At 44.2% G+C, this 15768-nt stretch overlaps 1 protein-coding gene across 6 annotated transcripts; it reads left to right on the top strand.

Moving 5' to 3' along the window:
- The first annotated feature begins 752 nt into the window (after positions 1 to 752).
- Positions 753 to 14371, top strand: proca (protein C (inactivator of coagulation factors Va and VIIIa), a). Of its 6 annotated transcripts, none has more exons than XM_079488575.1 (11): positions 753 to 841; positions 3101 to 3316; positions 4192 to 4247; positions 5264 to 5347; positions 7968 to 8125; positions 8612 to 8636; positions 9025 to 9135; positions 10279 to 10419; positions 12381 to 12499; positions 12997 to 13114; positions 13565 to 14371. In XM_079488575.1, exons 4-11 carry the CDS (start codon positions 5278 to 5280, stop codon positions 14155 to 14157), a joined length of 1335 nt encoding a protein of 444 aa, XP_079344701.1. In that variant the 5' UTR covers positions 753 to 841; positions 3101 to 3316; positions 4192 to 4247; positions 5264 to 5277; the 3' UTR covers positions 14158 to 14371. The 6 variants fall into 6 exon arrangements, with proteins under 6 accessions (XP_079344701.1, XP_079344699.1, XP_079344702.1 ...); XM_079488573.1 differs by lacking the exon at positions 753 to 841 and adding an exon at positions 1473 to 1608 and having other exon boundaries at positions 3145 to 3316; XM_079488576.1 differs by lacking the exon at positions 753 to 841 and adding an exon at positions 1473 to 1608 and having other exon boundaries at positions 3145 to 3316; positions 4159 to 4247.
- The last annotated feature ends 1397 nt before the right edge of the window (positions 14372 to 15768 follow it).

Here is a 15768-nt window from a genome sequence, read left to right as displayed (position 1 = left end):
TACAAGCTCACAGCCGACACAGCGCGGCACAAAGTGATGCACTGTGAGCTTGTGTATTGTGTTTTTATTGATAGTTACAAGTGAAGATAGACACGAAAGAGGGAGGGAGATGCAGCAAAGGTCATCATGAGCGGGATTTGAACACACAACACTCTGTCAGCCTTATATGTGGCATGCGCCTGGACCACTAGGCCAGCGGGCACCGCTTTAATGGGTTTCAATGGGTTATCTTCTCTCTCTCTGAGCTGATTCTCTGTGTCTTCATACTAAACATAGTCCAGCCCAACCCTAGGGTCACCAGCATCACACCTGAGCATGCTGTTGAACCAGCCCATTATAATTGCATATATGTGTTTTGACATTTGACTTGCGCTGCCTGTGGGTAAGACATGACAGAAGGCTATGACATGACATGACATGACAGACAAGACAACATGGTTAAAGAACAAAGCAAGCATGACGTAGACTAGCAATATTTTTTGCTCATTAAGAAATTACATTTGTGCATATTCCAGTTTTTGTGGTCATCAGATTATTGCTCTGCCACAAGCGATGTTAGTCAAGCTTCTTAGAAAATGGAGCACGCTATTTTAAGCTACCAGTTATTGTACAGTCAATTAATCTATACTACAATGAAGCTAGTCAAGCTACCCCCCTATAGAGAAATGGAGCAAGCTACACCTACATGGAAAAAGTAGTTTAACCACTTAAACCCTAGTTGACCCGAGTCCCGGGCCCCAATGCTCTATCTAGTCCAACTCGTCTCAACACCAAATCTATTTTGTTTTATATAACCTTTTCTTTTTCTAATTACCAGTTACTTCAGATCTGAGCTTTTCAGGTGAGGCACCCTGTGATGTGTATTTAGAGGCAATACTGTGCTACTTTTGGACAGATTGTTTCTCTGGATTTGGAACAAGCATTAGTTGCTGAAGTTGGGGTTATATTTATTTAACTACATTTTTGCACATTTTCCATGATTGTTTGTGATAGCAGTAGTACAGCGATGACAATGTACTACAAATGGAAGTTTGTATTCAGAGACAGTCTTGCCTATGATTGATTGACTGTATAGACCAATTATTTGTTTACAAACATTGGGACTGGGCGCACGGGTGACTGTTTCATGTAATCAATTCCCAACAGATCTCCAAACCTGTTGTTTTGCGGAGCGCTGGTTTCAGTCCATTCAACCTCCTCTTGTGAGTTGGCTAGTGAGATCATGCACCCTAGGAGACATTTATACTTCAAAGCGCAACAGTGTTGCGCACAGAGAACAGCTGATATACAAGCTCACATCGCATCACAGATGCGACTGTTGTGAGCGTAGAGGTCTGCGTGCGCGACACCATCGCGGGACGAAGCATAAATTATACTTGATGGGCTGCAGGTGCGCGTGCAGCCGTGGACAAACAGCACTGCTGCCGTGATCATGAGCGCGCCTCCCGTTCTTATGACAGCGACTGGAGGTGTGGTTTTGAGGAAACCACAACAGAAACCAAGGACTATATATTTCAAGGGCGAGAGATCACAATAAAAATCCTAATCATTCTTCCTCCACACTGGGAGAAAAACAGCATCTGAAAGTTTGATGGGGCATTTTTACACGTGAGTGCAGTTAGAACTTTTCCATTGCATCTTATGAGAGGTGTAGCCCCATATGTGCCCTCTCCCTACGCTCATTCTGTAGCTCCGAGATGAGGTCACAGAAAGAGCCCCTCCCACCCCGTTCAGAGACGGCGCATGTTTCCACAATTCCCCATTGCTTACCCTTTTCTAAACAATGAACCAAAACCTTGAAGTGACGTTCCGGAATTCAACGTCAACAACGGAAAAGAAAATCCAACTTTAAACGGTTACGAGCGTTACAGCGGTTGGTTTAGTCAGCCGCTTCCATGTTTATCAAGGGATTGGTGCGTGTGCGCGGGCATGTCGAGTGAACTGAAGTCAGTTGGACATTTTCGACCAGGGGAGGCGCCGGGGAGGCGCTAAAGGCAAGCTTTTCAACTTCCTTGAAAAACATGCTAAACAACCGCTGTAACGCTCGTGTAACCGTTTAAAGTTGGATTTTCTTGTCCGTTGTTGACGTTGAATTAGTGTAAACCCGGAACGTCACTTCAAGGGTAAGCAATGGGGAATTGTGGAAACATGCGCCGTCTCTGAACGGGGTGGGGGGGGCTCTTTCTGTGACCTCATCTCGGAGCTACAGAATGAGCGTAGGGAGAGGGCACATATAGGGCTAATGAGAGGTGGTGTTCTTCTGCAGCCCTTATGCGCGCGCATGCTGTTTCTTGCGTGACGTCGTCTCTAATGCGTCTATTCTACAGTGGCAATAGCAATGGTCCTAGAACAGTATCTTGTGGCACCCCCTTGTGGATAGTTAAAATCAGAAAACAAAACATCAGCCTGAGCACATGAGTCCTGTCAGCAAGATATAAAAATCACACCTGTGTGAAGTGAGTGGTGCAAATCCGTGTGGGGGTCCCCGGGGGGGACCTACAGGACCACGGCCAGGGTGCCGGACCCCCAGTAACGCACCCAGGGGGCCGGGCCGTTTCCGGCGAGCCGTGTTACCGTGTGGGGGTCCCTCTACTGTACCCTGTACTGTACTGTACTGTACTGTACTGTACTGTACTGTACTGTACTGTACTGTACTGTACTGTACGAAATCATCACATATACAGTTGGTGAAAAACAGCCATGCTGTTTTCGTGCTCATACCCACCCAGCCAGCCACCGCCCACACACACACACATAGCTCCGTAAGGGAGTGGTTGCACCACTGAAAAAGAATACTGTAGTCAGACATTTCCATATGAATTAACCTATTATGCTATAATATAGTCCACAGTATCAACCGCCTTTGAATAAATCAATAAAAACTGCAGCACAATGCTGTTTCATATAAAAACCTCCATACCTGCATGCTTTACGTAGCACTAAACATTTTAAGAACTATATATCATATTATGCTATATGTCCCACAAAATGTAGTTGTATATGTTTAAGCAATAACAGTCATCCTTCCATAAATGTATAGACTCCGCTACTTGGTTTTATCCACATTTAAGGACAAGTTGTTGTTGCACCATATGTCCAGTTTCTCCACCTCCTCTACTGTATCTCATCGCCGTTCGTGACTAGGCCCACCACTGTTGTATCGTCAGCGAATGTGATGATTGGAGCTGGACCTGGCAGAACATGAGTCAGCAAGGTGAACAGGAGCGTACTGAGCACGCAGCCCTGGGGAGAGCCGTTACTATCAGTGTGATGGTGCTAGAACTGTGCTCACATTCTAACTGACTGAGGCCTGCAGGTGAGAAGGTCCAGAGAGCGAGAGAGGGGTGGGGGGGGGAGCCTATTTCACCCACATATAACCAGGCCAATGTTGGGTACCGACAGTTGAACACTATTAATATCTCTTAATAGTATCAGCAGCATCTCATTAAGCATTAAGTCATAGTGTGATATGATAGTATATAATGTGTATGCGATGAGTTCCCGGATGTACCGGTATGTTAAATTAGGACAGCTTAAAGGGGAGGTGTGTGTGTGGGCCTGTGGGGCGTGGGGGGGAAGCCAGCGCTGACAGACAGTGCAGGGGTTCAGATTGTGGACTGTCAGTAAACATCTGACTGTAGTCAGTCATTAACTCAGATTAAACAGCCCATGCAACAGATTGAGTCCCTGCCGCGACTCTTCACATGTAAGTACCCACCAGCAGCTATTTAAATCACATGCTAAATTGTTCTGATATATAATGTGAATGTTTCAATTATCTGTTTCAATTCCTGTAAGGGAAGCCCTGATTTATATTAACCCATTTAGACCTGAGGACGCATCTGTGTCATATTATAGCTTTTAACTTGCGTCAAAAGGTTATTTCAAATGAGGATTGTGTGTGTGTGTGTGTGTGTGTGTGTGTGTGTGTGTGTGTGTGTGTGTGTGTGTGTGTGTGTGTGTGTGTGTGTGTGTGTGTGTGTGTGTGTGTGTGTGTGTGCGTGTGTGCGTGCGTGCGTGCGTGCGTGCGTGCGTGCGTGCGTGCGTGCATGGGCTTGTGTTTGTGAGTCTGTCTGCGATTTGGACTGCGTTGGTCAGAGGTTATCAAGGTAAAATCAAGAAATGTTATGTTGATTCATGGCCTTTTCCACATGACAGATTCTGATGTTGAGTTTTTGTTTTCATCTCGAGTGTCAAACAAGGAGGATTGAGGAAGCGTGGACATTTTCCCCTGTGCTGCTGTTCTGGTGAGCTTATGTATATTTGAATTGTATTACATTCCATTTATAGTATTTGATTTACATGTATGTTTGTGATTCATAGCAGTAGCAAGCACTACTCTCTTCTGTAAATTTCATGGAACAAGCTTGCTGTTAAAGTTATCATGGAACAGCCTTACGGTAAACATGGAATAGATGTACTAAATTCAATGTAGTTGCTAAATCTAGGTGGAAACAACATGTAGGACATTTTATAAAAATCACACCCGTGTGAACTGAGTGGTGTAAGGTTTTATATAGCATGATCAGCTGTGGTCTGACGTAATGTCTGACGTAATGAAATCACACAAAATATGTTAAGTAAAAAAAGCTATCATTTTTGATAAATGTATGTATCACACCTGGATGTGATTTCACAACTGGCTTTTTTTGCGCAGAGAAAATGACCACGGTTGCTACGGTCATCCAGTTCACCCGGGTGTGATTTAATTACGTCAGAAATTATTTTGAACATAGCAACCACGGTCATTTTTTTATGCACACAAAAGCCAGTTGTAGGAGTGGTTTACACCACTCAAAAATAACTGCAGAATCAATACAAAGAGTTTTCTTCATATTGGGATGGTATCAAGGGGGGGGGGGGGGGGGGGCTGAAGGGGTAGACACCTGGGAGGTGGGAAACCAGGAGGACCTGGCTCGTGCCAAATGTGTCTGAAAAAGGCACTAAAACCTCTAGATTCTCGCCACGGTGCTATGCCTAAGCTTAACCATAACCACAGTAAAGCTATGCTTATAACCTCACCCTACAGTAAAACTATGCCTAAACCTAACCTAACCCTATACCCGGTATAGGGTTAGGTTAGGTTTAGGCATAGTTAGTATAGTATACCCTAACCTCAGTATGCTGCCAGAAATGCTGCCGGAAAATGCACTTGCTCCTTCTGGAACAGATTCACGGTGTAGCCATGAACATTTTTGAACTAGAAGAACTAATGTGCAATTGGTTAACGCCTTCTTCCCGGACATATCCCATTGGCTGCCAGGTTTGATTGATGTCATGGCTGGCTTCGTCATCTGTGCATCAGTGGTGCTGCTTCTGTGCTGGACGTCTGTTAGCAGCGTGTCAGGTAAAGACTGGAACCCACCTATGCTTTCTATGGCATAGGCAGCTCCCGAGACTGATGCCGTATTGAAGTAGCCTGGATCCAGCCCAAAGACCCCGCCCACTCTCTGAGTGGACTCAGTCTCTTGGTCTGGTGTTGTGTTGCACTGTGAACCTATAATTTCTTCGGTACAAAAATGTATTATCCAATGAGAATCGGTGGTGGGGGTTGGTCTAACGAACAACCAATCAGCGCCGAGTCCCGTTTTTAGCGTCATCACGCAGCGCAACACACAGATGAAGGAGGGAAAAACAACACCAATGGCTACTGGTTGAGGGAAATTCTAATCCCCCTCCCCCTTGAAATCGCTCAGACAGGAGACAATGTCAGACTGAAGCTTCAAGAAAGCTACAGTCTGATAATCAGGCTAGTATTGAAGCGCTTGTGAACTTAAAGATGGAGTGCCACAATTTTTGTATTTTTCCAGTTTTTCATGTGTCTATGAGGTGACAGTACTTCATTAGACACCCTGGAGTCGTTTTTATGTGCAATGGTGTATTAACTTTGTATTTAGGGTTTCTTCCTGGAGGCTGAACCCTTGACAGTCAAACGGGCCAATGAAATAAACAGTAATATAGTGACATCACATTATCAGCCCCTCCCCTAACCCCTACCCCTTTATCAATATCATACAACTACAGCTGTGGGTGTGGCTTCAGTTCAGGTGGATCACCACCCATCACCACCCACCAGGCAAACCAGGCATACTTAATGAACTGGTGGGCGTGTCCACATAAAAGCATGATTTTAACAAATACTGTACACTTTTTGGAACAAGTTCTTCCTCCTTATATTATAATAATACCTGATGATCATGTTTTAGGGTGGAAAAAAATCGTGGCACTCCATCTTTAATAATGCAGCAATCTGGCGGAGTCAGGTTACTGGGGACCAACCGGAGTCCAAATGGACACTGAGAGCGTACAAATGGTTCCATTTGCAGGTCTACAAGATCTACAAGCTCACGTGTCACATATTGACACAAGTCTGTGCGTGCGTGTGTGCATGTATGGGGACTCAGCTTGTGTCACTGTCAGATGTAAGACAAGAGGTACCAAGGAAAAAGTAGTGCATTAGTTTTGCACGAAAAACACTTCTTGTCCTCATCACATTTGTGATGACCGCTATGGCCGTTTTTAGCCCAAGGAGTGTTTTCAGAATCATGAAAAACCCCTAGTTTGACACGTCACATATTCTACTTAAAACATAATGAAACTAGAAAAAGTGCCACAGGTCTCCACCAGGAGTGTGTGTGTGTGTGTGTGTGTGTGTGTGTGTGTGTGTGTGTGTGTGTGTGTGTGTGTGTGTGTGTGTGTGTGTGTGTGTGTGTGTGTGTGTGTGTGTGTGTGTGTGTGTGTGTGTGTGTGTGTGTGTGTGTGTGTGTGACACGGCTTGGCCTGTTGTAGAGCCACCATGAGGCTGATTTGAAAACTGGCATTTCTTCCTCAGCCTAGTGGGAATATGCATGCACAGTTTCACCGCAATCGGACGCTGCATTGAGTAGTTGTGGCGATTTGTACAAAACGGGTACAAAGCGGGCTATAAAGAGCAGATGTGAAAAATTCCAGGCAAAGGTTTTTCCTTGGCCTCTAGGGAGTTGGCATACAAAGTTATCCACAAATCCGTGCAGTTGGAGGTAAAAACACTTTTCGGCCAGTTATAGCGCCACCATGAGGCTGAGTTGAAAATGTGAAACGCAATTTCACGGAAATCACACGATGTGTTCATGATTTGCAGCATTTTGTTTGAAACTGAGCACTCCTGCGAACTTTGGAAGCCAATCTTAGCCAATCAGGATGGAGTCTGAGAAATCTGAAATACCTGTTTCGTTGAATGGCTCTAGAGAGACTGTGTACCAATTTGCGTGATGTTTGGACAAAATCTGTAGGTGTACTGTCCAAAAACTTGTTTTGCACAAAGCGGCCTCCTGGTGGCGCTATAACAGGCCGTTCTTGAAATTTTGGGGCAGAGGTTCATCGTTGGCATCCAGGGAGTGTGTGTGCGAAATTTGGCATCGACCGGGTTAACGATGCCGGAGATTAGCTGTTCACAGACGGACGGACACACGGACGGACGGACACACGGACGGACGGACACACAGACGGACGGACACACGGACGGACGGACACACAGACGGACGGACGGAGTGCAAAACATACTCTCTCCCCATGCCTTCGGCCTGGTGGAGACAATTAGGAAACTTTTGACTTCTATAGGTTGTTAATGGTATGGTAACATATAACTGGCATTAAGCTACTGAATTGTAAGATGTATCATACCAAAATATAAGAGACATGTAGGAATACAAAAATATTTTTTTTACGGTCACCTTAGTTGGTACCAATTTGTCAAAATATCAGTGTTGGCCCCTGAACTAATATGGCTTTTAAGTAATTTTTCATAATGTCCCTTTTTCCGTTCCAATAAATGTAGTGGAGTCAAAAGTACAGTAGGCTATTTGTCTTTGAAATGTAGTGAGGGATAGGTATCTACAAGCACAAACACTGTTTCTATTTGTCTTTGAAATGTAGTGAGGGATAGGTATCTACAAGCACAAACACTGTTTCTTCCTGGCTGTGTCCAGTGTTCTCCAGTCGACCGGAGGCCCACACGCTGCTGAGGGCCAGGCGGGCCAACTCCTTCCTAGAGGAGCTCAAACCAGGGAACCAGGAGCGTGAGTGTAATGAGGAGATCTGTGACTTCGAGGAAGCCATGGAGATCTTCCACACCAGGGAGGCCACAGTAAGACCTACCAGGCTTTCACGGTCTCACTTTTATTGAAGTTATACAAACGTTATTCTAGATATAATCCTTCACTGGTATATTTTTTTACAATAACCATTCCACATTAAAAAAAATGTTGACTTCTACTTCTCTAAACAAAATATGACACCTAACCGCCAAATATCTACCCTAGCCCTGAAACATGACAGTTGTAATCATGACAGCCATGATGTGACTTCACCCTGTTTTGAGCACCTTGCAACATTTACAAAGTTAACATGATCGGTCAATGCTTATTACTGAACAATATGGAATGCACAGGTGCTAATTCCCGCCCATGCAAAATTCTAACATTCATGGCCCCTGGGGTTGAGAGCACTTTATATTTGAAATATGAATCTTTATTAGCATGTTAACTTGTAAATGTAGCAAGGCGTTCAATTCAAAACAGGGAAAGGGGGGAAATTATTCATTGACTGTTCAATGTTAATTTTTAATCCACAGCTGGAGTTCTGGACCCGCTACATAGGTAAGAATAAGTTGTATGTATGAAGAAACAAACTGAATGCAAAACAATTAATGTGCAGAACACATGTTAAGTGGTCAGATGGTCAAATGGGTGGGCCTTTTCAAAGCATGGTCAATCAATCAATTATATTCTGGCTTGGATCAATGATACTAGTAAACTTATACAGTATGTATAGTTCCTATTTATTGGTATCACAAACAAAACTTATTTTCTTCAAGGTTTTACAGAGAAAAATGCATTTAAAAATGTATATATTAACGTTTAATTATCAGTGAAATCACAATGTTTTGCCCATCATTTGGGGGCCCATTTGCAATCCCCTCACGGCCCACCAGTTGGACCCGGTCCACTGACTTAAAATATCATATTGATCTCTGTTGTGTTTCAGATGGGGACCAATGTAATGCAAACATCTGTGCTCATGGGACCTGTGTTGATCAATACCAGAATTATGCCTGCAGCTGTGACCCGGGTTATGAGGGGAAATACTGTGACGAGCGTGAGTAGCACTGCATTTGCTATACCTGTGAGGGTCAAATGTCCCCACAAGTGCAATAATAGGACTTGAGAAGTATAGACAATAATTGTGAGGACCATTTCCCTGGGTCTCACAGGAGACATGGTTCGGTTGGGGTTAAGTTTACGCTTTTAGAGTTTAGATTTAGAGGTTGGAGTTGGAGTTATGCCTGGATTATACTTAGTTGCGTGCCGGTACGTGTCACACAACATAAATTGCCCAGGTCACACAGGTCCCATGATCACTGTGTGAGTGTGTGTGTGTGTGTGTGCGTGCGTGCGTGCGTGCGTGCGTGCGTGCGTGCGTGCGTGCGTGCGTGCGTGTGGCCGTGCGTGCGTGCGTGCGTGGGCGTGGGCGTGGGTGTGGCCGTGAGTTCATGCATGCAATCATGTTGTCATGTGTAAATATGTCGGATTTCTACATATTCTAACTTCGTCTTACCACTGTGTCACGTACTCAAAAGTAGAAAAAATTGTTGATCATGCTCAGATCTGACAATGCGTCGGACCTGTAGATATATTCACTATTTTTCCCATTTTTGAAAAAAGAACACAAAACAAATGTGGTTAAAGCGACATGAAACCCTAGGCTGATTTTGTAGTTTGTTTTCCACTTCAGGTTAAAAACTACAGCAGGCCAGGGCGCATAATCGCTGTACTAATAGTACACACAGTGATGTATGCAACACACCTGCAGCTTATCAAATTAATAATGTGTTAGATAAGATTTGAGTCGTGTCAATACTGCCTATCATGTTTGTACATTGGTATGCCCTTGGCTCTTCTGGACACATGAAAATCCAATCTGGGGACCCATTATGTCAACAGTCTGTCTTGAGAGAGAGACTAATGAAAACCTTGAATGTTTGGTGCAGCTGTGTTGCGTAACTAGTCTGCCATGTTTGTAATCTGCTGTAGTTTTTTAACATGAACTAGAAAACAAACTACAAGCCTGGGGTTTTATTTGTGTCTGTGTACTGTTTTATATTGAACCTATGACAAATATTAACAAGCGCTTGTGTCCATTGAAACAGAGCTTCTTCTTTTTTTTCCTTTTTCTGGAAAGTAACTGTTTTGTACATTATAGGCTACAAGGTTTCCAAAATGTACTGTATGTGTTCTGCAGCCAGCTCAGCCTCTAACTGCTCTGTTAACAACGGTGACTGCAACCATGACTGTACAGAGAACGGTGGCAGCCAGCGACGCACCTGCAACTGCATCAAAGGTTACCGACTGCAGGACAATGGCAAAACCTGTGTCCCTATTGGTGAGATAATTACCTTTATTCCTTTTCTTATATTTTGTAACCACTTAAATCCTCTATTCTTAGTCAAACGGACTTGAGTTACAAGTGTACCACTTTTTTACATCTATGATGGAATGCTATTTTTGGCAAATGTTCCCACCATAATACGGATGCTGAGGTTCAAGTGGTTACATTTAGAGTAGCCTATTATTCTACCCCTTTTTCTCAGCAATTTAGTCGTTATGCCAATTAAACCCGTCCACTGCTTGCCAGTGAGGAGCCAGCACTGGGAGGATGTTCGTTCCTCCTCCTTCAGCTCAACACTCCCAGCTGACAGCCAGGTGCCACCCCAGGAGTAGTGTACACGCAGTGACAAATAACACCGTCCCCACCCGGCTCTCCCAAACGCGGTCCAAATCGTGTTTGTATACACTCTTCCAAAGAAATACATTTAATTGTGACCGACAGTCAGTCTGTCACACCTCGTGACACACTCCATATATGGCCAATACAGAATTCATTCCATATGTTGATCTGACCTCATCGAACCCTGTACACTCAAGACACGCTCCATATATGGCCAGTACATAATTCCTTCTATATGTTGATCTGACCTCATGAAACCCTTAAATCTCCCTATATGGAGCTGACCACAGTAATGAAAATCCTACCAGTCAACCAATTGTCAGCTGCTCCACGCCCGTCATTCGGCGAAAACTAGGACCGAAAATTAAGGCCTGGCCCTACCTGGGCCCTAATTGGGCTGGCCCATCACCTGGATCTGCATATATGAAGATCACGACACTGACATCATCAAACCCTGGATACATGGAGAAGACATCACCTAGATCTGCATATATGGAGCCGGCCAGCAACTCTACATCTGACCTACACGGACACCAGATTTTATTGCGACTGCAGGTCGCATTTATTATGAAAACCTGCATCTCCCGTCAGTCCGTCCGTTAGTTAGTCACCACATGCCTCCATGGCCAGTTGGCCACGCATCGTGACATCACATCTCCATATATGGTCACGCCTCGTGACATCACGTCTCCATATCTGGTCACGCCTCGTGACATCATGCCTCCATATATGGCAATGCATACGTCAATTTAAAAAAAGAAAAGAAAATATTGTCCATATGGGCATTCCCAGACGATGCCCTAATACAATCCCTGTTATGCCCATATATGGAGATCCCAGATATATGTATACTGACCTCATCAAACCCCGGATAGCCATACATGGTGATGGTTTGGTGATTGATTAGATCTGCATATATGAGCCGGCCAGCAACTCTACATCTGACCTCACTGACACCAGATTAATAGTTTAACTCCTGCTTCTCAACTGTGCCGTATTAAGAAGCTCTGTTGTTTCAGCGCCCTAAAGGGCGAGGTCGCTTCTCGCCCTCTGGGCGTCTTACAGGTAGTTTAACTCCTGCTTCTTAACTGTGCCGTATTATGAAGCTCTGTTGCTTCTCGCCCTCAGGGCGTCTTATACTGGTTTGACTAACAATCCTAGACACAGGAGTTCAGCAAATTGACCCTCGTCATCTTATATTTGATCATCTCCATTTGATCATCTCCATCAACGATTTTCAATCAGCCAGAAATAACAATATTTGGACAAGAGGGTGGCGTTGGGGATAGTTGCTACACCTCTATCCTGACCTGAATGCCATCTTGTACCAATCACAATGTATAGCCACACCCTCATATATTTTACTCTGAATGGGACCATCATTTAACCAAACGATTGAAAACATAAATCCATTAGAAAACTGTTTAATGGGATAATAAATCAAGTGAGGATAATTTTCTTGGACAAAATCTGACTTTGTGTTTAGCAGTCAGTGTAGTCATCCCCATAGCCATTAGAGAGATGCAGGTTTAAAGTCACTTTCGAAGCTTCAGTCATATTGCTTCCAGAGAGTTGACAAGTTAAAGTGACCCCCTCTGTCTGTATCTCCTGTACAGGAAGCTCCTCATGTGGTCAGCTTCTGATCAGCAGGACGTCATATGACGGGCCGGTGGAAGGCCTGCTTCCCTGGATGGTGGGAGGGGAGGTGGGCAAGAAGGGGGAGAGCCCCTGGCAGGTAAAACCCAACATCACAGTATGACACTTTATCCAAACCTGCTGCCTCTGTACTCGTCATCGTGTGAGCATAATAGAGAAGGAAAAAAAACACAAAAAAAACACAAAACATTCAATTAAATTTCCAGTCCAGAGAAGTATTAGAGATAGCTAGCACCTTTGCCCCTAGAAGAAGCTTTTATGACCACGGTCATTAAATACCAACCACTTCTACATACCATCTCAGAGCTGTGCTATAGGTGCATGCAGAATATTTGTTTTTATGTTTGGCAGCCTAGAACATACCTACAGAGTGGTTGTTGGAGGGTTTCAACAACATAGGCTGCCCAAAAAGGAGGCAAAAAGGCTGGAATGGTGTGTGTGTGTGCTGGTGCGTGTGGTGTGCGTGCGTGCGTGCGTGCGTGCGTGCGTGCGTGTGTGTGTGTGTGTGTGTGCGTGCGTGCGTGCGTGTGCGCATGCATGCGTGTGTGCGTGCGTGAATGCGCTTGGTTTAAATAGGCTCTGTTACTGAATGCAAGAGGGCGGTTCCACTGTGGAGGAGTCCTGATAGATGAGAACTGGATTCTGACTGCAGCTCACTGTCTGGAGAACAGCCTCCGTTTCAAAGTGCGACTGGGTGAGCTTTACAGTCTTTTATTCCAGGGTTTCTCAAACCTTTTCATGCCAAGGACCCCCCAAATCAATGTATTTAAAAAGGTTTTGTGCCATGGACCCCTAGAAGAGAAGAAAATTACTAATCATTTTCCCAAACATTTTACTACTATTTTAAAAAATAGCAGACATTAAAAAAGAAAAAAAAATATATTTCCCAAACCTTTTACTACTATTTTCAAAAATAGCAGATGTAGCTTGCAGCCACAATGGAAACAAGCTTCAGAGTTTGTAGATCTTCTATTTATGAATAGCCTATAAGCCAACATATACTGTAAATGGATAAAGAGGTTAGAATTTTTGTTATGCCATGTTTTTGTTATGCCCCCCGGCGTAGCCAGAAGATCTCTGATGTTCTGGCTACGCGAGACTATAATAATGTCTCATCGTGTTTTTAAACCCATCACTACTGCAGGTGACTACGAGCGTTGGAAGATGGAGGGAACGGAGGCCACCTTGCCGGTCTCTCAGAACGGCATCTTCAAGCACCCCAACTACACCATGAACAGCAACACGGTGGACAACGACATCGCCCTTCTACGCCTCGCCACCCCTGCCCCCCTCTCCAACTACATCGTCCCTGCGTGCCTCCCAAGCCGCAGCATGGCCGAGCGCGTGCTCCACCTCAACGGCACGGTCACCGTGGTGACCGGCTGGGGCAAGGAGGACCTGAACACAGGGAAGTTCAGCTCGGCACTCAACGTCATCAAGGTCCCACTGGTCAGCTACGGCACGTGTGCCCGCGCGATGACCCACAACATCACTGACAACGTGCTGTGCGCCGGCATCCTTGGCCAGCAGGTAGACGCCTGCGAAGGGGACAGCGGGGGGCCCATGGTCACTTTGTACGGGGGCACGTGGTTCCTGATCGGCCTGGTGTCGTGGGGCGAGGGCTGTGGCAAGAAAGACAAGCTGGGCATCTACACCAAGGTGTCCAACTATAACGACTGGATCGATCAGATACGCGAAGACTGGGACAAGATGTCCAGTCCCCGACCACTTCTCTAACTGGGTCTCAAATCTTTTTGGGCTTCACCTGACCACAACGTCGTTTAGCTTAGAAAACTGCAAGAGAAAACCATAGTGATATGAATGATGATAATAATAACCCATCACCTTTTGAAGAATATAGCATCACAAAGCATTGCAATTCCTGAGCAGATTTATGTATATAAATAAATCTAAATAAGTTTGCTTCAATCTGGGAAAGCATCTGTGTGTCCTTGACTCCTTTTAGATTTTAGCTATAGGCAAATTAAACATTTCTGAAACCTGTTTTCTGATTTAGAAAGCATTTTTAGAATCGGCCTCATGTCTAACTGGGTTAACACAGCTGGTTCACCCAGAACTATGTAAAAGTTTTATCTTTAAACATAGCTGTACATGCGTCCATTTTTCGCTTTCTCTGATGACATATGCCCTGTAGTATTTCTAGGTACCCCTTGGGGTACATGTACTGTAGCTACCCCCATTTGAGATGCAATGCAATGCACTAAGGCCCTGGTTTTCAAAGTCTGTGCCGGTCATCCAGCTAAATGGTTTGTTTGCATTTGTACACTCTCAGAGTTAAAACAACACTAGTTTGGGGTATCAGTGGCGCATAAATAACATGGCAGCCAACATCTTTGACTTAATTACACAAGAGTCTCTGCAAGCATATCTGGTGTGGAAACGCTGTGATTGGCCAGCTTTCGCATTGACTGGCAGTTCTGCCTTGCACATTGGCAAATGCCAGGATCTGCCAGGATATGTCTGCCCTATAGTAATAGTCAAGCCCTTAGCAGGGTTATAGAAGGATGATTGCTATTGCTTAAACATGTGACTTTATAATTTTGTGGGACAAAATATTCTACATGCTAAAAAGGTCACATAGTGCTGCTTTAAATTAGAATTTTACTGGGATTGCAGTCCCAGAGATAACAGCCCTCACAGCTCACACACATGTCATGTTATATCTCACCTTCTCCTTTTTTTTAATCTCGCCAGTCCCAGGAGCAACTCAGGAAAAGGCCTCCTACACAATAGAGATGTAAAACAGTTTTCTAATAATAATAATTAAAAAAAACTCTTTAAAATGTATGTCTGTTTTTCTTTCTGGTTATATTACTGTTTTTATTCCATGATCATCGATCACAAAGAAATGCAAATTTCTTGGAAACTACTATAAGAATTTAAACAGATTTACTGAGGATTAATCTGCCTGTTGCCTGTCCTCTAGGGTGCCACCCTTAAACCAAATCCTCAAATTATTTTTATTAAAATGCAGTATATTTTAAAAATAATATACTGTTGGTTAATTATTCAGAATATTATAGTTATTCTATAATGATTTTGATGTAATGAAATGTGTAGCCTCAAACTGGCATTGTCTACAGGTTCAACTAAAGTTGCTCTGGGTGGGTGTGAGCTCGCTGTGAGGAGCAACACACTCCAGGGCTGTACCTGTATATTTTCAGTCACTCTAAATAAAAGCACAAGTTAAATGTGGGCGGCTGTGGCTCAGGAGGTAGAGCAGGTCGTCCAATGATCCCTGGGTCGGCGGCTCGAATCCAGGCTCCTCCTGTCCGTTAATATTATACTGTAAATGAAATGTTTTGTAGTGTTAATGCAGAATAATCC

Source organism: Electrona antarctica, assembly GCF_951216825.1.
Source record: "Electrona antarctica genome assembly, chromosome: 19".
Lineage (NCBI taxonomy): Eukaryota > Metazoa > Chordata > Actinopteri > Myctophiformes > Myctophidae > Electrona > Electrona antarctica.
This window is presented reverse-complemented; position numbering and strand designations above follow the sequence as displayed.